Source organism: Strigops habroptila, chromosome 8, assembly GCF_004027225.2.
Source record: "Strigops habroptila isolate Jane chromosome 8, bStrHab1.2.pri, whole genome shotgun sequence".
In the NCBI taxonomy this organism is placed as follows: Eukaryota; Metazoa; Chordata; class Aves; order Psittaciformes; family Psittacidae; genus Strigops; species Strigops habroptila.
The window spans coordinates 52,229,641-52,251,474 of NC_044284.2; the positions used below are offsets into that span (position 1 = coordinate 52,229,641).

General features: G+C 60.5%; 4 protein-coding genes across 5 annotated transcripts; 1 reads left to right on the forward strand and 3 right to left on the reverse strand.

Annotated features, from left to right (window-relative positions):
• Positions 1-61: 61 nt before the first annotated feature.
• On the reverse strand, positions 62-4,249 carry BEST4 (bestrophin 4). Its single transcript, XM_030496240.1, has 9 exons — positions 4,098-4,249; positions 3,714-3,808; positions 2,841-3,074; positions 2,379-2,533; positions 2,212-2,289; positions 1,748-1,900; positions 1,386-1,466; positions 804-958; positions 62-518 (listed from the first exon to the last, which is right to left on the reverse strand). The coding sequence occupies exons 1-9, from the start codon at positions 4,247-4,249 to the stop codon at positions 62-64; spliced, it is 1,560 nt and encodes a 519-aa protein (XP_030352100.1).
• A 1,599-nt stretch (positions 4,250-5,848) lies between these two features.
• Positions 5,849-7,801, reverse strand: LOC116915276 (chondroadherin-like protein). Its single transcript, XM_032920133.1, has one exon. It carries the CDS (start codon positions 7,714-7,716, stop codon positions 6,604-6,606), a length of 1,113 nt encoding a protein of 370 aa, XP_032776024.1. The 5' UTR covers positions 7,717-7,801; the 3' UTR covers positions 5,849-6,603.
• A 4,778-nt stretch (positions 7,802-12,579) lies between these two features.
• Positions 12,580-19,713, forward strand: PLK3 (polo like kinase 3). Its single transcript, XM_030494517.1, has 15 exons — positions 12,580-12,800; positions 13,567-13,674; positions 13,783-13,899; positions 14,350-14,479; positions 14,567-14,654; positions 15,188-15,283; positions 15,975-16,170; positions 16,519-16,645; positions 17,024-17,133; positions 17,213-17,330; positions 17,435-17,518; positions 17,665-17,827; positions 17,957-18,086; positions 18,192-18,302; positions 18,666-19,713. Exons 1-15 carry the CDS (start codon positions 12,663-12,665, stop codon positions 18,858-18,860), a joined length of 1,911 nt encoding a protein of 636 aa, XP_030350377.1. The 5' UTR covers positions 12,580-12,662; the 3' UTR covers positions 18,861-19,713.
• A 733-nt stretch (positions 19,714-20,446) lies between these two features.
• TCTEX1D4 (Tctex1 domain containing 4) lies at positions 20,447-21,614 on the reverse strand. 2 transcript variants are annotated; one of them, XM_030494539.1, is made up of 2 exons: positions 21,502-21,614; positions 20,447-21,197 (listed from the first exon to the last, which is right to left on the reverse strand). In XM_030494539.1, exon 2 carries the CDS (start codon positions 21,186-21,188, stop codon positions 20,520-20,522), a length of 669 nt encoding a protein of 222 aa, XP_030350399.1. In that variant the 5' UTR covers positions 21,189-21,197; positions 21,502-21,614; the 3' UTR covers positions 20,447-20,519. The 2 variants fall into 2 exon arrangements, with proteins under 2 accessions (XP_030350399.1, XP_030350400.1); XM_030494540.1 differs by having other exon boundaries at positions 20,447-21,292; positions 21,502-21,586.
• Positions 21,615-21,834: the final 220 nt, after the last annotated feature.

The following is a 21,834-nucleotide window of genomic DNA, read 5'->3' on the forward strand; positions in this document are numbered from 1 at the left end:
ACCTGGCAATGTCCTGCTTCTGGATAAGGGGTGTCTGGGGAGTACCTTGGGGTAGAGGCAGCTATTCTGCCTCAGGAAAAGGGGTGCTTTTGGGGCAGCCTTGGGCCTCCCAGGCCTCTTTTTGGTCAGCCCCAATGCTCTCGCTGGACGGTGCCTTCACCTGGATCAGAGGCAGCGTCTTCCTCTGTATTTCGAAGGCTTCCAATGGCCTGTTCCCCTCCGGGTGACCACCAGCCATAGTGTGCTCGCCGCCCCTCCATCTCTCCTCACCCTCCATCTCCTCCTCGATGCAGGCCACCGACTCGGGGTCCTCAGGGCGGTTGGGGTGAGGGGAGGGGAAGCCACCATCCGCCCAGGGCCGCCGCAGGTGCGGGTGACCTCGGGGGCCCTGGCCGCTGTGTTTGATGCTGATGGCGGGGGACACAGCAGTGAAGAAGCGGCTCAGCAGAGGAGTCTGGATGCGCAGCAAGCCCGGCGAGGCCTCCATGGGCTGGCTCTGCTCCGTGTCCTCACTTATCCTGCAGGAGCAAGGCAGGGCAATGGGGACAGGCTGCCATACTCTGCAGCACCACTCGCCACCTCCATCCCAATGCAGGGAGCAGCTCCAAGAGGCCACATCCCTGCCCCAGCGGCTCAGCATCACCCAGTGCAGCCCACAGGGGCTGGGCAATGCTCTCCCAGGGGGGATTTGCTGTTTCCTCGCTATAATAGGGCTCAGAGGGGATAAGCCCGCTTGTGCTGTTGCCACCCTGAAGCACTCACACTTCTTCTTCTCCATCCTCAGGGCTGTGCCATTTACTCACCGCATGTCAAAGGTGGAGCCCAAGAAGGAGGGCTTCGAGGTCTCAGCGGCTGTGGCCGTGGTGTAGGGGGGCTGAGCTGTGGACTCGTTCCAGTATTTGTCCTTCACAGTGGGGGGCAGGTTCTGGTACATGTCATCCACGGAGAGCAGGGACACCTGGGCATGGCAAAGGCATGGGACAGGGGTGGCTTTGCAAGGACATGAGTAGGACCATGGGATGCAGATGCTGCTCCTGGTGCCAATCTGGCAGGGGTAGGGCTGGGCTCTGCAAGGGGCCAGAGAGGCTCTGGGCCCATCTCCTGGCTGCATTTGGGGTTTTCCTCTTCCGAATGTGTTTTCAGAAGTGAGGGGCTGAGCAGCTGTGCCAGGCTGCTGAGTGTCCCTCTGTGGAGTGCTGACTCAGCCATGGGGATCAGTTACACAGAGGGACAGGAATGAAGGGACAAGGTGCAGCTCTGCTTCCTTGCATGGGGATCTATTTTGGACAAGGACCTGTGTGGCCAGGAGCTGTCCCTGTGGACAGGGAGGTCCCTGTGCCCTGATTGTAGCAGCCACACACGACATAGCCTGGGGCAGGACCCACCTGCAAGTTCCTGTCTATCAGTTTGTTGGTCTCAAAGTCATCATCGTCTTCTCCAAAGGGGTTAATGATCTGCTCTGCAACCTGGGGAGGAAGGGGGTCAGGTGAGACAGGAGCAGGCACGAGGGACACCTTCCCATGGGGATCTCCATCCCTTGGTCCACCAATGGAGCACATGAAACGTGCAGATTTGGAGCTCTGTGGTGCCCTGGTGTGATGGCTGGGACAGAGGATGTGTCCCCAGGGGCAGCCAGCAGTGACATGGCTGGTGCCATGCCCTGGGCCAGCCAACCCTGCAGCCTAAAGGGTGCTCAGGACCACCTCAAGCCCATAAAGCAAAGCCCAGCTGCGTGGCCATGTCTCACCTTCAGCCAGCCGGCATAGAAGAAGAACTGGAGGAGGGTGGGGAGGGGGATGTACATGTCCAGGTCCCCCTCCTGCCCTGGCTCCAGCGGCTCCAGGAACTGCCGCCCGATGAGGCAGAAGGCGAAGAAGGAGTAGACAGCGATGGTGACCACCTGCAGGGAGCGAGGATCAGCCATGGTGAGGGTGGCAGCCAGGGCAGATGCTCAGCACAGGAGCAGCAAGGATGCGAGAGGCTCAGCCAGCCACTGATGCTCTCACATAGGCTTCAAGCGAAACCCCACTGCCGAGGCTCCTGCACATCCCTCAGGGCTGTGACTCAGTGGCCATGCCACCCAATTTGATAGGGGAGTCAAGTGCTCCCCATAAGAGTGGAGGGAGGAGGCTGTGGGGTTTCTCTGCCATTGTGGGGTGGAAGGAGCTGGGATCTGAGCTCCTGGTGCCCACTGGATGCATGAGCACCCACCTGTGTGTACACCAGAGGGATGCTGATCCAGTCGTAATGGAACAACATGCTGCACTTGGCCCGGTAGAGATTCAGCTCCTGGGCAGAGAGAACAAGGACAGGTGACAAGGGCTTTGTGTGAGCCCCCCCCAGAACCTGGTCCCTGTGCACCCCTGATGCCAACTCACATCCATGAGCAGGCGGAGGGCCACATCATCCCGGATGCGGCCATCCCGCCTGGCCTGGGCTGCCAGGTTGGTGAACCACACGCAGGGGATCCAGTACTTGTTGAAGTCGGAGTGGAGGCTCTCGAACTTCTTGTGCTCATCCTGTGTCATGAAACCTGTGGCAGAGCAGACGTTCAGTGCCACAGCCCCCATGTCAATGGGGAGAGCCCTTTTGGGGATTGTCCCCAGTGGGAAAACAGGCTTTTCTCAGTGAAACTACAGCCTCAGGAGACAGGCTTTGTGCAAAGGGAATGTGGGCTCTTTGGGGTTGAACATCCATGCAAGGATGCCACCCTGTGTGTGGGACAATGTGGGACAGCGATACTTGTAAGCATCCCCAGCACACCCTCCGGGCGACAGGGATGTGGCCCCAGACTCTCACCCCACATTACAAGCCATCACCCCCAGGGTTTAGATCCTCACCTGCTTCTACCACATGCTCCATGGTGGGGAAGCGCTTCAGCACCCTCGTGCTGACGGAGCGCAGGATGAGCACTGCGGACAGGTTGGCGTAGCGGATGAGGGTGCGCCGCAGGATCCGGCCTCTCTCATCCTTGCCGTGGACGTTGCTGGAGATGACGCACATGAGCTGGTCGGGCAGGGGGATGCTGGTGTACTGGGCCCACCACCGGTTCACGATCAGGGTCACATAAAAACCTGCACCGACGGACAGCATGTGGGGCTCAGAGCAGCCAGGCAATGGGAGGAGGTGAGGATGAGCCCATGCCAGGAGAGCTGCCACGTTTCCAGGAGTGACAGATTTATTTGTGGCCAGGTGAAGCACATGTCATGCTTCCCATTGGGCTGCCCTTCCCATGGATGGAGGTGGGGACGTCCCTGGCTTTTCCCTGTCCTGGGTGCAGGTTCAAGGCCAGGGCAATGTTCAAGGCCAGGTTGGACAGAGCCTTGGGCAACATGGTCTAGCGTGTTGCATCCCTGCCCACGGCAGGGGGGTTGGAACTAGGTGATCTTAAGGTCCTTTCTAACCCAAACCATTCTATGGTTCTATGTCTTCTAGACAAGATGCCCCTTTCCTGGGCAGGGGGAGGAGTGTGCAGGGCATGCCAGGGGAAATCACAGCCTCCCACTGGCATCCCAGGACCAGGGAGCTGTGGTCGGTGGGTCTTGGAGCCAAGTACCACCCCTGGCATGCCAGGCTCTAACATGCCCCATCCAATGGTGTCCAAGGGATGTTTTGACATGGGGTCAAGATGGCAGTAGGGGTATCCTTAAGCCACCAGCACCAGGGGGGGGGCAGGGAAGCCCAACTCCTGGGTTCAAGGGAGGGACCCATACCTAGGACAAACGATATGGGGATGAGGTCCGTGGAGCGGTTGCAGTATTGAGCCACTTTGGTATAGAGGAGCTTCTGCTCCTCGGTCAGCAGCCACCTGCAGCAGAATCGCAGCAGGTCAGGGACATGGAACAGGGTCAGGGACATGCAGTGGGGTCAGGGGCAAGTGGGAGGCTGAGGCGCTGCCTTGGACCTCACAAAAAGCCATTGCCTGATTTCCATTCTCCTTGCCCTCCCCTGCCCACTCTCACCCTCCCTGGGGGCATCCCCTGGGTTTCTGCCTTCCCTGCAGGGACCCCAGTCCATGGCCAGTGGGGCATCTCTGCACACCCCAGTGGGTCAGCATGGAGGGACACGACCGGCAGTGACACCCCAACCCTGCTCACCGGTAGACGAGGCTGAGCATGGCGTACAGCACCACGAAGACGATGAACTCCTTGTACAGCAGCTTATAGATGCTGCCCTTCCAGCGGAACAGCAGCTTGGAGAAACCTCCAAAATGGGAATTGGCAACTTTCAGCGTGTAGGAGATGGTCATTGCGGCTCAGCCTCACACCTCAGTGGGAAAATTCTTCTCTCACTGGCTGCTGGCTAAACTGAGGAGAACTGGGGTTCCCAACCACCGTCCAGGCTGCAGGACCTGGGGACACACACTCACTCCCACACCAAGCTCTATGTCCCATCAGCAGGATGTCCCATACAGCCACCCTGCCCTTCCCACACCAGTCACTGGCTGCCTGCACCCAGTGCCAGTGCCTCTTCCCCTAAATACCCCAGCATGGGCCCGCACAGCTGAGCCCTCCCCATGATGGATTGGGGCTGTCAGAGGCAGGGAACAGGGAACTCCAGGTCGATCACACCTCTTTGACACCGGCCAAGGCCGGAGATTGCAGTGGGGGCTGCGGGTGTCAGAGCCAGGGTTGGGCAGGACTCAGTGGGGTGGTTTGGGTCATTCCCCTTTGCAGCCATGGCAGCTGAATTTAGGCTCTGTGAGGAAAGGAAAGGATGGAGGATTACATTGCTCCTGGCAGCCCTGGGAAAGGGATCCCAGGATGCGCAGGCAGAGCCAGCACCCAGCGAGGACTGTGGGATGTTTCTGGAGCATGGGTGAAAAATGTGCCCACCACTGCCTAAGTCCTCGCTGCCAGCAGCAGGCAGTGCCTGCAGCCATGAGCCAGGCTACAGCCCCTGGGGAGGGCTGGCTGAGCCCTGCCTGTCCTGCGCAGCACTGAGGAACCTCCTGGTCCCCCCAAGTCCCTTGGGAATGGCACAAGCCAGGGCACACCGGGATGCTCTGGCTGCAGTACGTGACAGGGGCTGATGGAGGCATATTAAAGGCTGGCACTGGGCCACTTTCCCAGGGCTGGGGAAGGAGTGGGAAGGGAAAAATTCCAGCGGGATATAAACCAGCAGTAAACATCCATAAGTGACAGCGAGACACGCAGGAAAATCATCCCATCCTTGCCCTCGACCCACACTGGTGCTGAGCACTGCCCGCGCCTGTGGCTCGTCCCACCATGGGCTGCTGGAGGCCGCGCTGTGCGCTGCAGGAAGCGCCGCTTCCTTTGCCGGCCGGAGCGGCGCGTCCTGCCCTGCCCGGCTCCCTCCCTTCCTGCCCGGGCACAACGCCCGCCCCGGGCCCGGGCTTGCTCCAGTGCGGAGCAGGGTGGCTGCTGGGGCTTCCAGCCTGGGAAATGTCCCCCTGGGTAGGAGGGACAGGGCACAGGGGCACCTGCATCCCCCCCCATCCGCAGGGAAGGGCACCCATGGGTGAGACTTGGGGTGCCTGTGCAGGGGGGTGATTTACAGCACCCACAGCCTTTGCCCTGTTCCCAGAAGCCCCACAAGTCCCTGCCCCGGCCAGGAATTGCAGCGTTTACAGCAGGCTGACACCTTCCCCAGCGGGCTGTACACCACGGTGCAAGGCAGAGGTTCTGCTCGCCCTCAGCCAGGGTCCAGCTCTCCTCCACCGTGTTGGCAAAGTGGCCCCGGGGCAGCTGGATGAGACCCACACTGGAGCATCACACAGGGCATGGGAGGGGAGATGCACTCCCTGCACATCCCTGCACTCCCCCCTGTCCCACCAGTTGGCTCCCACCACCCCAAACCACACAGACGCAGGGATGGAGCTGCACCGCCAGGAGTAACATGATTTATTTCTTATTGAGAGCTGGATCCTACAGGGCTTGGGAGCACATTGGGCAGGGGAGGCTGAGAGGGGTCCACTCCACTGCCTCCCTGTGCGCATATACACCCTGCACACCCGTTCACAGCTACCCATGCACACACGTGTGCACGCACATCCACGCATGCAGCAGCACATGTGCACCGGCTGTTTCTAGCCCCCATGGGACATGGCAGGATGTGGGGTGTGCAGCAGGCAGGGCAACCCCAGGCTCTCTCTGCCATGCCCAGGGCACCCCATCCATGCATGACACTCCCCACAGACCATGTAGGCAGAGGCAGCCCTGTTTCATGTCCCCAGGCCTGTGCTCTGTGGGCTTGGGAGCAGTAGGTAAATGCCAGATCCCATCTGGCTCCAGCGAGAGAGGATGGAGGCCCCCGTCAGTGGGTCTGGCACACACAGTTTTGTCATCTAGTCCCCAAAACCAGCCCTTCCCTGGGCACTGCCAGCCCATGCATCCCCAAACACTGTCAGTCTGTGCAGGGTCCCCAGTGTTCTCATACCCCCTGCCCAGCTGCAGCACACAGCAAGTGAGGGGTGCACATGGTAGCAAAGGGGAAGGGATGGGGATTTGGGGCACAGCTTTGCGAACAGCCACTGTAAGCCATGACAGGACAGCTTGTGGCTCTCCTGCTCTGCTGGCTTTCACTACTGCCCAACCTCTTCCATCCTCTTGTCATGTCCCAGACACAGCCTGAGTCCCACCATCAGTGCAGGTCGATGTTCTCATACTCCACATTGTCAGAGTCCTCCAGCTCGATGCCGGGTACCAGGTTGTAATAGTTGGTCGACTGACTCATGTAGATCTTCTCCCGGTCAGCAGAGTCCTTCAGGACTTCGCTCACGCTGACGGTGTCCACCTCTGGCTCGCTGCCCCCCAGCTCCTCTGCTCTCGGTGATGGGGTACCCTGCTGCCCTTCATGGGTTGGCACTTGGGACCTGCTGGGGAATCCCACCCGGATCTCCACCTCCTCATAGAGGTCTCTGCTGCTGTCCAGAGGGTCCACAGAGGGCTGGAGCATGACATGGCTCCCCAGCAGCACCTTCTTCTCGGTCTCAGAGGGAGCAGCAGGCAGATCATAGGGGACATAGTGGTGGTGCTCTGCAGGCACCGGTGCGTTGCCCCTTTCTGCTGTGGCTGGGTGGCTCTGGGACCTGCTCTGAAAGCTGTAGTTGGTCTTTCTCTTCCGCCTGCAGAAGCACCAGGTGACGCTGGCGAGGATGAGGAGAGGGGGCAGGCAGACGAAGAGGGCAGTGAGGCTGAGCGAGTGGCACAGCTCATCCCGAGGGATGCTCTGGAGGTCCAGGCCGTGGTATCGCTCCGGTGTGTGGCAGATAACCTCAGCAGCCAGACTGGGCCAACCCTCCAGGGTGCTGAGCAAAGCACAGCTGCAGTCCCAGCTGTTATTGGAGAGCTGGAGATGGAGCAGAGATGGCTTCAGGAGGCTGGCGGGAAGGAAGGTCAGGGCATTGAAGCCCAGGTAGACCTCCTGGAGCTGGGTGGATGCTTTCAGGAAGGACCCGGGCAGCTCCTGGAGCTGGTTGTTGTCTAGATAAAGGACCCTCAAATTAGGGGCATCTTCCAGAAAGCTTCCAGGGAGTCTTTCCAGCAGGTTATGGCTTAAGTGCAAGACCTCCAAGGCAGGGGGGACTCCTTGTGCATTGCTGATATCTGTGATGCTGCAGTGCGAGAGGTAGAGCTCCTGCAGTCCTCGCACCCCCACCAGTGCTCCCCAGTCCAGGTGGGTGATGTTGGAGCTGGTGAAGTTGAGGCAGCAGCTCTCGGTGAGCGGAGCTTCCTGGAACGCCTGGAAGTCCATGGGCTCCGTGCAGTTGCAGCTTTGCGGTGCTGGGTTGAGGGCAAGGCCGGCAGCGAGCAGGAGGCTGCCCCACAGCGACACGGTCCCCAGCCCAGCACCTGCGGGGTCAGCAGAGGGGACGGATGGGTGACCCCGCCGTGGGACCGGCTCTCCCGCTCCCTTCGCTCCAGCCCACCACGGAGTGAACCCACTTCCCCCCCGCCCCATCCCAGGGAAGGGACCCGGGTCCCCGGAGCCGCTCCGCGCCAGCCCGGGGCTGTCTCTCCCCGACGTCCCGCCGCTCCGAGGGGGCAGCGAGCGACCCCCGGGGCTGTGCTCTCCCTCCCGTCCCGGGAAGCGCGGCCCGGCCTCACCTGCCGCCGCACGCCCCATCCTCCGGGGCCGCTCCGTCCCCGCCGTGCTCCCCGCCGGGCGCGGCCGCCGGCTCCGCCTCGCCTCGGGGCGGCCCCGCCGCAGCCCTCCCCGGCCCGGGCCCGCTGCCCGCCCCCCGCGGGCTATGGGCTCGCCGCGGCTCCCCGGGCACCCACCAGCCGTGAACCCTCCAGCTGCAATGGGCAGGAAACCCCCCAAAATAGGCTTACAAAATACCCCATACAGCCAGTCCGCCTGGTGCCCCCTCTTCCTCTGCCCCCCTCCGTAAACCACAGCCCCCATCCCTTCCCCATCCCTCTCCACTCCATCCCCCCGAAGCAATGTCCCTTCCCAGCTTCCCCTCGTCCACCCCGCTGTGCCCCCCCCCCCCAGCTGTATGTCCCTTCAGCCCCCTCCATACTCCAGGATCAATCCCCCAGGATCCTGGAGAGGGGCCAGGCTGGGGTCTGCTGAGTTGCCCCCATCCTGGGATGGGGAGAAGGCTCTGCCTGGCTGTTCTCCATCTCTGTGCATGGTGCAACTCCCAGCCCCACCGGGGAGAGGATGCAGGATGGAAATGCTTGCAAGATGGGGGTGCAAAGGGGCTGGCTCCTCTCTTCATCACTGGACCCCTTGTGGCTTCCTTCCATCCCATACAATTCCCAGGCCAGGAAGGAGGAGCAGAGTCAGACAGGAGCACCCCAGCCCACAGGAGAAGCAGCGCTGGAGAGGGGAGCCGTGATTTCACACCCCGAAAGTGCCTGTGTGCTCACCAGAGTGTGAACTGGGTACACTGAGGTACATGGAGTGGTACCAACAGCACTTTGCTTCACTGCTGGTGGGAGGTGGGTGAGATGGGACCTGGCCTAAGCCCATGTGCAGGGTTGTGGTTCCAGAGCCCAGTGGGGCAATTACATGGGGCAGAGCTCTGGCAGCAGCTCTTCAGCCTGGCTCGGGGTACAGAGTGCCTGGACACCCTATGTGCTGCGTATCTGGGGTGCCTCAGAGACCTGGCAAGCTCAGCACACCACTAAGAAAAACACTGGGTTATTCCAGGCTTCCTCGGGCCACTCGTGCTACCCTGAGGGATGCAGCGATGCTTGAGGAGGCACCAGGCTTCAGGAGTTTCTTCCCTGGATTTCACCCTTCCCTTGTGGCTCAAAACTGGCACCTTGGGTGCTGCTCTTGGGATGCACCAGCCCCCGGTGGGAGAGCAGCAGCTCTCCTTGGCACAGACCCATAACCCATGTCCTGCGTGCCTTGCTTGTGTCTCTCCCACACCCACAAACCCCACAGAGGGTGGGTTTCTGGCAGTGGGACATGCCCTGTCCTGCTGTGGGCATTGCTTCGTGAGTGGGGTTTGGGGTGCCAGCACCTCGTGCTGTGCAGTAAGTGCTGCAGCAACGAATCCTGTGCCAGGGATTTCTGCAGGGGAGGAGGGATGGGATGGGAGGGACCGAGCAGGGAAGCAGGGCTGGCCGAATCCCGGCTGCCTGCTGGGGTGGGACGCAGGAAACTGCCGTTTCAGGCCCATGCGGGAAGGGAGGTGCCCGCAACAACTGGCCTCGGGTGACAAGAGTTGCCTCCGTGGTGCCTTGGACATGGTCACACAGCCCCAGGCTGGCACCCACGGGCTGCAGCCTGCTGACACCCTGCTTGGGGCAAAGCCTTCCCTGCTCCCCCTGCTCTGGGGCAGGACCTGAGCCAAGGGCCCCATTGCAGAGGATTTCAGAGAGCTCCCTGAGCCTCCCTGGGCTGGATCCTGCTTCCCAAGGGTACCTCCCAGCACTGGCATTTTACATACCGCCCCAGATCCAAGTGCTTCCTTAATCCGAAAGGATCCGGGTCCTTTTATCTCTCCCTCCAGGCAGCTTTTCCCAGATTTGCAACTTCCCCTCTGCACATCCTGAGCCAGCCCCTGGGGCAGGTTGGCTCTGATGGAGCTGGAGCTGGTGCTGGTGCTTCCTCCCCCAGTCACCCGAGGGACCAGCCACCATCTCCATCATCCTTCTCCTCCTCCTTGGTGGCTGCAGCCCCATGCTTTGCAGGAGCTCACTGGGTGAGAGTGCTGAGGGAGAGGGAAATCCCACTCCTGAGGGGCCCAGGGCTGTCACCCCAATGCCAGGGAGCTCACCCACACCCCAGGCTGTGGGGGCACATGGGTGCTTGGCTGGCATTGCTCTGCCTGGGCACTGTGTGCAGAGCACGCAGCAATGCCAGGCAGCCGCCTGCTGCAGAGGCAACCTGGCAGCTGGGTTCAGCATCACTGCTCCTGATACTGCTGAGCATCCCTGAGTACTGTGAGGGTGAGGGGATCTTGGGGGGACCAGGCCAGGTCTGAGTATTGTGGAGGACAGAGATCCCACAGCCTCTCTGGGCTCCTGTAACATTTTACCATCCTTACAGGGGAAAAAAGAAGTTTCCTGATATCTAGATGGAATTTCCCTCGATGCAACTTGCATCAGGTGCCTGTCCTGGTTTCGCTGTACACCTCCCCAAAGACCCTGGGTCCCTTTTCCTGCAATTCCATTTAAATAGCAGCAGGCAGCCCGGAGATCATCCCAGAGCCTCCCCTTACCCAGGCTGGGCAGGTTGTTGATGTCAAACCACACTTCCTCCCATTGCCCCAGCTCCGTGGTGGGAAAACCCCGCCTTTCATGCTCTGCATCTCTACAGCTGCAGGTGGAGGGGGGGCTGCTCCCGGGCTCCATCCTTCTTGGAGAGGAGTTGCCCTGGTGGGACACAGGCTGCGAGGTCCGTCCATGCTCCCAAACCCAGCCTAAGCTCTCTCTCGGAGCCAGGCAGAGCAGGAGCGGAGCCGGCAGCTCTCAGCCCACACTGGTCCCCGCGGTGCCTCTGCAGGGGACCCCGGGCAAGCCCCGACAGCCCGGAGCAGGTCCCCCGGTGCCTCCACCCATGGGCTGCCTCCAGACGCTGACTCAGCTCCGCCCGGGGAGCTCCTGCTTCGGAAAGCCAGCCCTGCCCCGTGACGCTGCCCGCACCCGGGGAGCCCTGGGTCCCGGGAGGAAACAAGCAGCTTTCCCCAAGGGGCAGGAGCCCCGCCTCCTGCTCCCCGGGCCGTGCTCACTGCCGGGTGGTGGGTTTGGAGGTGCTTCCCCTGCGAAAGCTGGAAAGCCGAGAAGAAAAGCAGACAGATCTGGGCTGTTTCCGCTGTGTCTTGCAGGTTTGCTCAGCTTTTCTGCAGCAAAAAATAGGGGGCTAATTCCTCCCTGCTATAGCGGGATGTGCTGTGAAGAACAGGGCTGTTTGGCCGTGGGTATTCATGCAAAACTCTCTGCATACTCAGGAGCACATTGAGCATCTGTGACAACAGCCCTGAGCTGCAGCGGGGGGAAACTGAGGCACAGAGCAAGGGGTGTGGACACAGTCACCCTGTGGGCAGTATGAGCAGTGGGATCTGCTTTTGAAGGGCTTTTGCAATGCTGCTGCTCCAGGCTTATGGGGGGCTGTGGTTTTGCAGCCACCTCTGCCAGCTGCCATGGGGAGAGATGATCCGCGTTCTGCCATGACCTGTTTCAGGTGACACACTCTTATCCTGCTTACGGCCATGAGAGAGCAGCACTGCCACGGCACACTGCCCAGGCACCATCGTCACCTCGGCCACCCCCCAACACCAGAGCCCTCGGGACTGGTCGCCTAGGTGCTGAGGGGCCAGGATAGAGGTCCCCAGGGGGACAGTCCATCAGGTCCGCATTTCTGGACTGGCCACTGTGGGGAACTGACCCTTCAGGGCTGTTCGAGGGCCACTGGGGCTGGGCTAGAGCCAGGGCAAAATGTGGCCTAGGGCCGCCTGACCAGGGGACATCCTGGCTGGGAGCTCATCTGCACCTTCCACTGTCCCCTGTGTCCCCAGCACCCCACCTAGGATGGGCTGTGACTCCTCAGCCCCTGGCACAGAGTGAAAGGCTCTGGGGGAGTGTCTGCCTGCATCCAGGTTTGTTGGGGTGAGGGGCTGGTGTCCACAGTGAACACATGGGCTTTGCAATCCCACCCTGGCTTTTGCCTTTCCGTGGGGTGTGTGGGGTCCTCAGGGGCTCGTGTGACACAGGCTGGTCACCCCTGCGAGGGCAGGTGTCCTGTGAGTGTCTATGTACAGACCTGTGGGGGGGGGGGGGCTTTGTGTGTGCTGGGATAGAGGGGAGGGAGCTGAGGAGGGGTCTCGGTGTGTCTGTAGGGATCCCTGTGTCAAGGAGGGGCTGCTTGTCTATGGGGGTCTCTGTGTCTGGGAGGGGCACGCATCTACTGGGGCTGCTGTGGGTGTATGGGGGCCCCTGTGCAGTGGAGGCAGCAGGTCCGTGGTTGGGTTCCCCGCTCCCCGGCTCACGGCTGGCAAAGGGATCCCAATGGGTACACAAGATCCTTTCATCCCTCTCATAACCCGGCTGCTCGTTCTCGGTGCTGCGGCCGCTTTAAGGGCCGAGCGGGGCCGCCCCGGGGGGGCGGGGCTCCGGCGGGTGACGTCAGCGCGCCCATTGATAAAGCCGCGGGATTCCCGCGGCAGCGGCAGGAGCAGCGGCAGCGCGGGGCGGTGGGACACGTGCGCGGGTCCCGCTGGTGGCGGAGCAGCCGCAGCCATGGAGCCCGCCGGCCTCTTCCCCCCGTTCCCCGCCGCCTGCCCCCCGGCACCCCCGCCCCGCGCCGCCGAGACCACCCGCATCATCACCGACCCCGTCTCCGGCCGCTCCTACTGCAAGGGCCGCCTGCTGGGAAAGGTACTGGGGAACGGGGGAAGGGTGGGTTGTGTGGGGCTGGGCGCCGCGAACCGGTGTGGGGAGGGGGGCTACGCGCCTGCTCGACCTCCCACCTAAGGGTCGTCCGATGCTGGTTGCGGCCCCTCGGCTGCCACCGCCGCCCCCACTGGCCCCGCCTCTCCCGGCGGGCCCGCAGCAGCGCTGGAAGCGGTGAATCACCGGGGCTGGCTGCGTGCCTCGCCGGTTATCGGAGGCACATCGGTTTCGGGGCGCCCCGCGGGGCCTGCGTGGGCCGCGGGTGCCCCGGTTCCCAGCGGTGCCGGCCCGCTCCGCTCCGCCGCACGCAACTTTTGCTCCTGCTGCCGGCGCTGTGTGTAGGAGGCGGGTGCCGGTTCCCAGCCCGGCCCGGGCGGCTGAGTGTGCAGATTGGAGGCTGACATCACGGCAGGAAAAACCTGTCTCCATGGGGCTGCCTTTCGGTGGCCTCCGGTCCTCGGGCTTCCTGCCCCGCGCAGGACTTTCCAGATCGATCCATCATGTGGAAAGATGCGGAGTCCAGCCTTGGTGGGAGGGAAAAATGGCCCTGGAGGTTTTACAGGAACTGGGTGAAGAAAATCCCTGGTTGAGAGCATCATAGTTCAGATCTTAGTGGGCGACACAGCAGGAGGGAGTGTGTGACGCTTGCCGGGCTGTGCTGCAAGGGAATGGAGGAGGAGGAGGCAGCTTGTGAGCAGGCAGGGGCGAAGAGCTGTCTCTCACCCATCCATAACCACCTCTTCCCTTGCAGGGTGGCTTTGCACGATGCTATGAAATGACAGATCTCTCTAGCAACAAAACCTATGCCGTGAAGGTCATTCCTCACAGCCGGGTGGCTAAACCCCACCAGCGGGAGAAGGTGGGTGCTGTGGGGCTGGTGGGGTGCTGGTGCGGGGCTAATGAGGTGCTGGGTTGGTGGGGCACAGAGCAGGCCCCGTGCTCACCTGGTATTGCTGCTCCCTTCCAGATCACCAACGAGATCGAGCTGCACCGGGACTTGCACCACAAAAACATTGTCAAGTTCTCCCACTACTTTGAGGACTCAGAGAGCATCTACATCTTCCTGGAGCACTGCAGTAGGAAGGTAAGCACTGGCGTGGCCTCCTTGTCAAAGGATCTCCTAAACAGAGCCATAGCTGGTTGGAGCAGGCCTTATCTCTGAGGTGCTTTGCTAGCACTCCCCTTCTCCTGGGCTGCTTGCTCTGTCACACCCTCTGAGCTCAGCCATAAGCTGTGTGGTTTTCCATGGCATCAGGGACGCTGTTAGCTGCCTGTTCTACTCAGGCTGCCTGCTCATGCTGGCAGCCCATAACTCCTGCTGGGGCCCCCATAAATCCAGTGGTTCTCTTGGCTCTGCTGAGCAACCTCAACCTCGTGTGGAGTTTGCTGAGGTCATGCCTGTGGAAGAAGGATTGTTTGTGGATGTGCAACTTCTGGAAGAACTGGATTTGACCCTGCCTGCCCCATGCCTAGTCAGCAGGGCTGCCTGTTCTCCCTGCCTGCCATCACCAAGCTGCCTTCTCTCCCTCTGCAGTCTCTGGCCCACATCTGGAAGGCCCGCCATACCCTGCTGGAGCCCGAAGTGCGCTATTACCTCAAACAGATCATCTCAGGCTTGAAATACCTTCACCTCAAGGGCATTCTGCACAGAGACCTCAAGCTTGGTGAGTGCTGTGGTTGGGGCACGGTGCCATGTGGGGAGCAAGCTGCCCCAGAGGAACTTGTGGTGACGCATCACCCTTGAATTGCAGGTAACTTCTTCATCAATGAAAACATGGAGCTGAAAGTGGGGGACTTTGGGCTAGCTGCTTGCCAGGATACCTCTGACCAGAAGAAAAAGTAAGTTTGAGGCTTCCCTCTTCCAGAGCCCTCTGAGGTTTTTCCCTCTTCCTCCTATGGCTTCCTGGGAGGGTGGAGGGGTGAGTGGTCCCCCCTGGCCTGCGGAAGGGAAGCCTTAGGGCCCCTTCCTGGTATGGGGGAGCGATTCCTGCCCCAGCTGCAGGCAAGGCAAGGGGGCTGGGGGCTTTGTGGCTCCTCCAGGAGCGAGCTTGCAGCCGTCCGGGAGAACAATGTGCTGACTATGGCTATTGTGCCTGCCCGGCTGCCCTGCCGGCTGCGCAGGGCCGGGACACAAAGGCTCTGTTCCTCCCCGGCTCTAGGACAAGCTCTTCCCAACGGCTCCCCAGGACCAGCTGCTCCTGGGAGCTGGAGAGGGGGGAGTCTGTATGGGGCTCCTTGTAGGTTGAGGGAGCTTTGGGCCGCAAGGAGTGAAGTGGAGAGTGGGGAGGACAGGCTGCAAGCCAAATCCCGGGGCTTGGAGCAGGGGAAGCTGGCTGCGAGGGGATGCACTGACCTGGTACTCTGCCCCACAGGACAATATGCGGGACCCCCAATTACCTGGCCCCAGAAGTGCTGCTGAGGCAGGGCCACGGGCCAGAGTCGGACGTGTGGTCTCTGGGCTGTGTCATGTAAGTGTGTGCTGCTGGGTGGGGAGGGGTCTGGGCAGGGGAGAGCCAGGCTGTGGAGCAGCCCCAATGAGGAAGTCCCCTTGTGCTTTGCCTTGTGGCTTTGCAGTGGTTGCCCAACAAAAGGCAGGGGGAGGGTAGAGAGTGGCTGGATCCTGCCCAGCCCTGTTCTGGAGTGGGTGCTGCCAGCCATGCGGGGATGCCTATCATGGGCTGTGCAAGCAGGGCAGCAAAGGGCAGGTGCTCTTGTGCTGTGCTCAGCTCTGGTTCAAAGCAGGCTCGGCTGCCCTGTGAACCTGATAAACAATGGAAAACCTCAGTGGCTGGTGGCAGCTGCTGCTCTGTTTGTTTGGGGAGCAGTCGCTTGAGTGCATCCAGCCCCTTGTCTGGCTGCTGCCTGCAAGCTTCCTGCTCCGCTTTCCATCCCATCAGCCACACAGGGCTGGGAGCGACAGTGGCAGAAAGTGGCCTTTGCCCGCCAGCCCTCTCTCCCTTCCCAGTGCTCCTCACTTGTTGCTCTAAACAACGAGTTGCTAGGAGGAAGCATGGCCGGACGTGAGCAGGGCAGTCCGGGCTGGAAGTGGTGCTCCCAGCCAGGTGTGGCCAGCCAAATGCCAATAACTTCCTTGCTTTAAGTGCTGTTGAGTCACAAGCCTGGTGGGGATGTGACAGTGGCACGTGTATCCCTTCCCAGGTACACCCTGCTGTGTGGGAACCCTCCCTTTGAGACCTCTGATCTCAAGGAGACATACAGGTGTATCAAGCAAGTGGAGTACACCCTCCCTGTCTTCCTCTCCCTGCCCGCCAAGCACCTCATTGCCGGCATCCTCAGACGCAACCCTCAGGATCGCCTCACCCTTGAGGAGATCTTGGACCATGAGTTCTTCAAGGTGAGTGTGTGTGGGTCTGGTCTTGCCCCTTTCCGGGCGGGATGCAGCTTTTTGGGCTGTGTGTTGTGCTGTCCTTGGTGCCCAAGTCTCAGTCCTTCAAAGAGGAAGCAGCTGCTGTCCTGCCCAAATGCCGGTGAGGGGAACTGAGGGATCTGGTGTGCTCCTGCTGCTTTGTCCCTATAGCATGGGTTGTTTCCTGTATTGATGCCATTCCTGGGGCCAAGGCTTGGTGGAAATGCAAGCTGGCTGTCAGGAGGGTTGTGAGTGACTGCGGTCAGCCTGGGGCAGCTGCTCTGCCTGAAGCACGTGGGCTATGGAAACCAAACCTCTGCCTTGACCTCTCTGCAGGGCTACACGCCTGAGAAACTCCCTCCCAGCAGCTGTGTGATGGCTCCAGAGCTGAGTCCCCCCAACCCAGCAAAGAGTCTATTTGCTAAAGTCACCAAGACACTCTTTGGGAAGAAGAAACCCAAGGGTGAGTCCATGTGCTTGCCCAGGAGTCTGTGGGTGACCCTTCCTCCAGGGAAAAGTGGGTTCTGCCTCTTGGAGATACCTCCTGATGGGTCTCTGTGGACACCCCGTGCCTGGGGCCAGCATAAGCTGTACTTGTCCCTGCCCTTCTGGCACTGGTGGCTTGGCATGGGTGTGCGCCTGGAAAGCGGATGTGGTGCTGAAACCCATGGGGGCAGTTCCTCCTGGAAGCCCTGTGTTGCATGAGAACTGGGAAGTGAAAGTGGGAGGCAGCTGCCTGATGCTGTGCTCACCACCATGGGCAGATGAGGGAGAGCTGAGCTAATGGGAGGGGTGGCCAAGATGTCCCCTACCCTCTGCTCATCACTTCCTTTCTCCTCAGCCAAGAAGGGCTCTTTGGAGGACAAGGATGACATCTCCAAGCTGGTCACTGGGCTGATGAAGACCTCAATCTGCCGGCAGATGAGCTATAAAACTGTGGAAGGGAATGAGGTGAGAATACCCCTGAGCCTGTGCACATCCTCCTTTGGGGGAGCAGGTGGGACAGTGATAAAGCCAGGTCTCTCCACAGGCCACTCCTGTATCATGCCGCAGTGCCAGCTCTAGCCCCGTGGAGACAGTGGTGGAGGAGACGTCTCACAAGTCTGCATCCCCCTCCATCCGGGGGACGATGGCCAGCAGTTGTGAGGGTGAGCAATACCTGCCCTGGCCACCACAGCCTGCCCCAGCCTTCCCGTGCTGCCTTGGCTGATAGCGGAGCTGACTGACTCAGCCTGTCATCTTCTCCCCGCAGCCTTTGAAGACTGCATCACTGCCTCTGCCATCATCGAGTCGGCTGTCCGGCTCCTGCGGACCTGCCTCTCCTCCATGCCTCCAGGTAAACCGGTTGGACCGCTCTGGGATGGGGCAGGGAGCTGTGCGTCCCCTTCCTCATGGGATGAAGGCATGACTGCTATTTGGGTGCTGTTTGAGGTGGGCAGGGGTTGGCTGCTTGCTCTGCTCACCCCTTCTCTTTTCCACCAGCGGGGAAAAATCCAGCTTCCCTGGCCCGCCACGAGCACTTTGTCTGGGTGAGCAAGTGGGTGGATTACTCCAACAAGTATGGCTTTGGCTACCAGCTCTCCAACCGTAGCATTGGGGTCCTCTTCAACAACGGCACGCACATGACGCTTTCCCCCAACCACAGGTAGGTGGTGGGGAAGGGGATGGTGTCTCTGGGGAAGGCCCTGATGTGGGAAGGGGCAAAGGGAGGCATTGCCAGGGTGGGTTTGGTGTTGAGTGACCCCAAAACTCATCATGGTCTGCTCCTTCACAGGACTGTGCATTACAACCCAACCAACAGCAAACACCTTGTGTTCTCTGTGGCCGCCATCCCTGAGCAGCTGCAGGGACAGATGAGTGTCTTGCGCTATTTTGCGTCCTACATGGAGCAGCATCTCATGAAGGTGGGTGCGAGTTGTGTCCTGGGTGCCTGGGTTTGGCTGTGTGCATGCTGGTGACACTGTTCCCATGTATGGGACCAATGGCTTACTTGGACCCTTCTCTCCAAGGGAGGTGACTTGCCCAGCATAGATGACCTCGGGCAGCCGGCCCTGCTCCTCCTGCAGTGGGTGAAGACTGACCAAGCCTTGCTCATGCTCTTCAGCAATGGCACCCTCCAGGTATGTGTGTGACACAGTGGAAATGCCCAGACCCCCATGGGGAGGAGGGGACTCGCGGCATGTGTTAGCTCTTGTCTGCCACAGCCCACATGCGCAGTCCAGCTGTGGTGCAGGGTGCTGCTCCAGTGCCCAAAGCTGCTGATCACAGCTTGTCCAGCCTGTGGGGGGACATGATGCTTCAGTTGGCCATTTATGTCTGTCCTGATGTTGAGGCTGGTGCATTCCTGCCATAGGGCATGGAGGAGGGATGCTTCTGGGCAGGTTGGGGAAGAGAAACGGGTTGAGGCAGGAAGCGTGGCTCCATCCTGGCTCCCGACATGCCGCGGGAAGCATGGGTTAAACCAAGTCCAACCTGTCTCCTAGGTGAACTTCTACAATGACCACACCAAGGTGATCATTAGCAAGCCTGACCACTCCTGCCTTGTCACCTACATCAACCGGGAGCGAAACTCCTACACCTATAAGCTGTGCAGCATCCAGGAGCTGGGCTGCTCTCCTGAGCTCCACCATCGCCTCAGATACATCCTCAAGCTCCTCCAAGAACGGGCTGAGGCCTAGCGTGGGACCTTGGGGGAACCCTCTCTGGACGTAGAGGTCTCCCCCTGCCCTCCCATGGGATGGGAGGGATGTTGTGGTGCTGGCTGCCCACCTGGGCACCTTGTATCCCGGTGCTCAGCTGGACTCTGGACTAAAGACATGTGGATGTGGTTACAGCAGCAGGTCTGGACATCCTTGCTGCTCCCTGCCTCTGGGCAATCGCTGCGTTCCCACTGGCAGCTCCTGCTCTTGTTGTGCTGGTCTCGGTGGGGTGGACTGGGGTGGCACAGGGAGGGAGGTGGTGGGTGAGTGCCCTGCAGCCAGGTTTGGGTTTGGCTGTGCCTTGGCTGTACCCTGGTGCTCCAACCTGCCCTGGCTTGATGCACCAGTTCGCAGACCCTCTGCATGGCCTGGAGAGGATTGGCACAGCCTTGGCCTCAAAGCTTGGCTGCTGTGGGGTAGGAAAAACCCCTTCCCAGGGGTGGACAGGGGTGAAGGTTGCTGCCTGCCCTGCTAGGGGCTGTGTGGGCTGGTGTGTGCCACTCCACAACTGCTACACTAAGGAAAGGGCTGTGCTGGGCCCAGTGTGCCCTGTCTGCTCCCAAATTGTGAATTGTCTGGTACAACTTGAGGTTTGATAAAGGGTGGGGGGGATGGAATCCAAGGGCTTGCCTGGAGGAGCCCTCGTCTCGCTGGGACCCAGGGAAGTTTCTTGTTTTGAGGCAATTTCTGCCGTGTGGGACTATTTATGTATCTTATTTATATGGAATTATTTATTTCCCTGTTGGACTGTCCGTGTGCAGCTCCCCTGTCTTTGACTCACCTAAATAAAAATCTATTTGTGTAAGGGCAAACTCTGTTTGCCTAGTTTGGAGCTTGGCCATAAAAGGGCTTAATCTTCATCCTTGTTCTAGGGCTGTTTCTGCCTGCCAGGCAAGATCCCTCTTGCTTCTTGCCGGGGTACAAGGTCCGGGACACAGGATGGGGGTGAGGAGCCCATGTGGTACCTCCACTGTTCTTCCTGTGGCTGGCAGGAAGGGCAGAATTAGCTGCTGCTGATGCCTGTGGAGCTCTGGAGCTGCCTTGGTGTCTCCTTGCTGCTGCCAGACTCTCATTCCCAACTGTCACTGCACTTGGACCAAACCCAGCTGCTCTCATACTGTTGCTGAGAGGCAGGAGCTGAGGCCCAGGGGTTTGCTGAGTTGCCTGGGTGCTTGCACTGTGACAGCTCATGTGATGGGATATGAGCTGGGACTGGAGCCAGGAAAGAGGAGGTACTTAATCTGCTCCATGAACTTGTTTTGAAGGTAATTGTCACCTCCTTTCCCATCACTGTGTAATCAATCTGCCTGGGAGCAGCTTGTGATGTAGGAAGCAGCCTGGCTGCTACCGTAGCACGGCCTTGGGCAGCTGCCCATCACTGGGTAATACAGCCTTTTGGGTTGTATTTGCTGCAACTTGGGTCTCTTTTGTAAGCTGTGGTAGTGGAAGCTACACTGTGGCTGTGAGCCCAGGCTGGGGGCTGTAGTGAGCATCAGGGCACTGAGGTGCATCCATACCTTGCTCCTTGCATGCACCATGGTGAAAGACTCCAGGTATGAGCCAGAGTTGGTGCAATCTCTTTATTTCAGCTGCTTTCCCCTGTAGCTTCACACTGCTGAATGAAGGGAGAGGCAGGTCCTACTCAAAGTAGACCCCATGCACTGTGGCCACAGCGAAGAGAGAGGCATTGGAGAAGGTGGCGGAGGCAAAGCTGTCGCTCTCTGGGTCCCATAGTGCCCGGCTGGCCACCAGCAGGCTCTGCTGGCCCTGCTGCCCCAGCAGCACATGGCAGACCAGCTTGTAGCGGGGTGGCACCACCTCCTTTGCTCTGCTCTGCACCATCTCAACCAGGTTCTGGGCTAGCAGCGCACTGCCCTGGGGGCTGTAGACCATGGTGTCCAGGGCACCAGACAGGGCTCCCTCCAGCACCCGCTGCACCCGCCCTGCATTGAACTTGCAGCCTTCATCCGGCCCTATCCTGTAAGTGTTCTCCAGGCGGGTCTTGAGGATGGGCTGGAAGAGGGGGAGCCCAGAGAAGCTCACACGGCTGTGGAGCATCCAGGGGCCAATGGAGGGGCGCCTGCCCCCTGGGGCTGCCCCCAGCGAGCTGCGGCGGCTGGCCAGGGCTGCTGGCAGGATGCTGAGGATGGAGCTGCGGCGGGAGGGCAGCGGTGGCTTGCCTTCCTCTGTGCCCCGTGCATGGGGCTGGGAGCCACGGCAGATGGCCCGGGGTGGATGGGCTTCAGCGTTGTCTGCAGCCATTGCCTGGGCTGGCACGGCCACCTCTAAGGAGGGTTGCTCAGCCATACGGGTGGCCTGGAAAGGAGATGTGGCTCTACGTGGCAGGAGGAGGGAGGTTGTTCCCCAGGTTCTTCATCCCCCTGCCTCCCTGCTTCACTTCTCTCTGCCCCCTGCAAGTCCAATGCCAAGGGGCTGGATACAGAGGTGCTTGGGGGGACCATGGCAGCTGCCTTTTCTTCTCCAACACCTCCATCCCCAACAGCCGGCACTGACCCAGTGCATCCCAGATCCACCCAGCCCTCTGCTCTCCCATCCCCAGCCTTTCCCCTGGCATAGGGGAGCAGCTCCTTCCCCTCCAGCCTCCCTGTCCCGCACTTACCACTAGCCCTGCTCCTGCCCTGCAGGGGTAAACCCAGGAGACTTGTATCCAGCCACTGTTGTGCTCCTGGCTGCCCAGGACCAACCCTGGCAGGGACAAACCTGTTGTTCTCCTAGAGTGTGTTGCTATGTGATACTGCAGCTCTCCAGGGCTGCTCTGGGGCACGGTTCCTGTAACTCCTTGTTTCCTGGTCTCTAGGTAGCCACAGTCACTCTGGGATTCCAACATTGGCTGCTCCCTGCCAGCTCTAAGAAATGCTTCCTGGTGGTGAATGTGTGAAAGAAGAGCAGGGGGGTAGAGAATAGCTGCTGTGATTGATGCTTTGCACCTCAA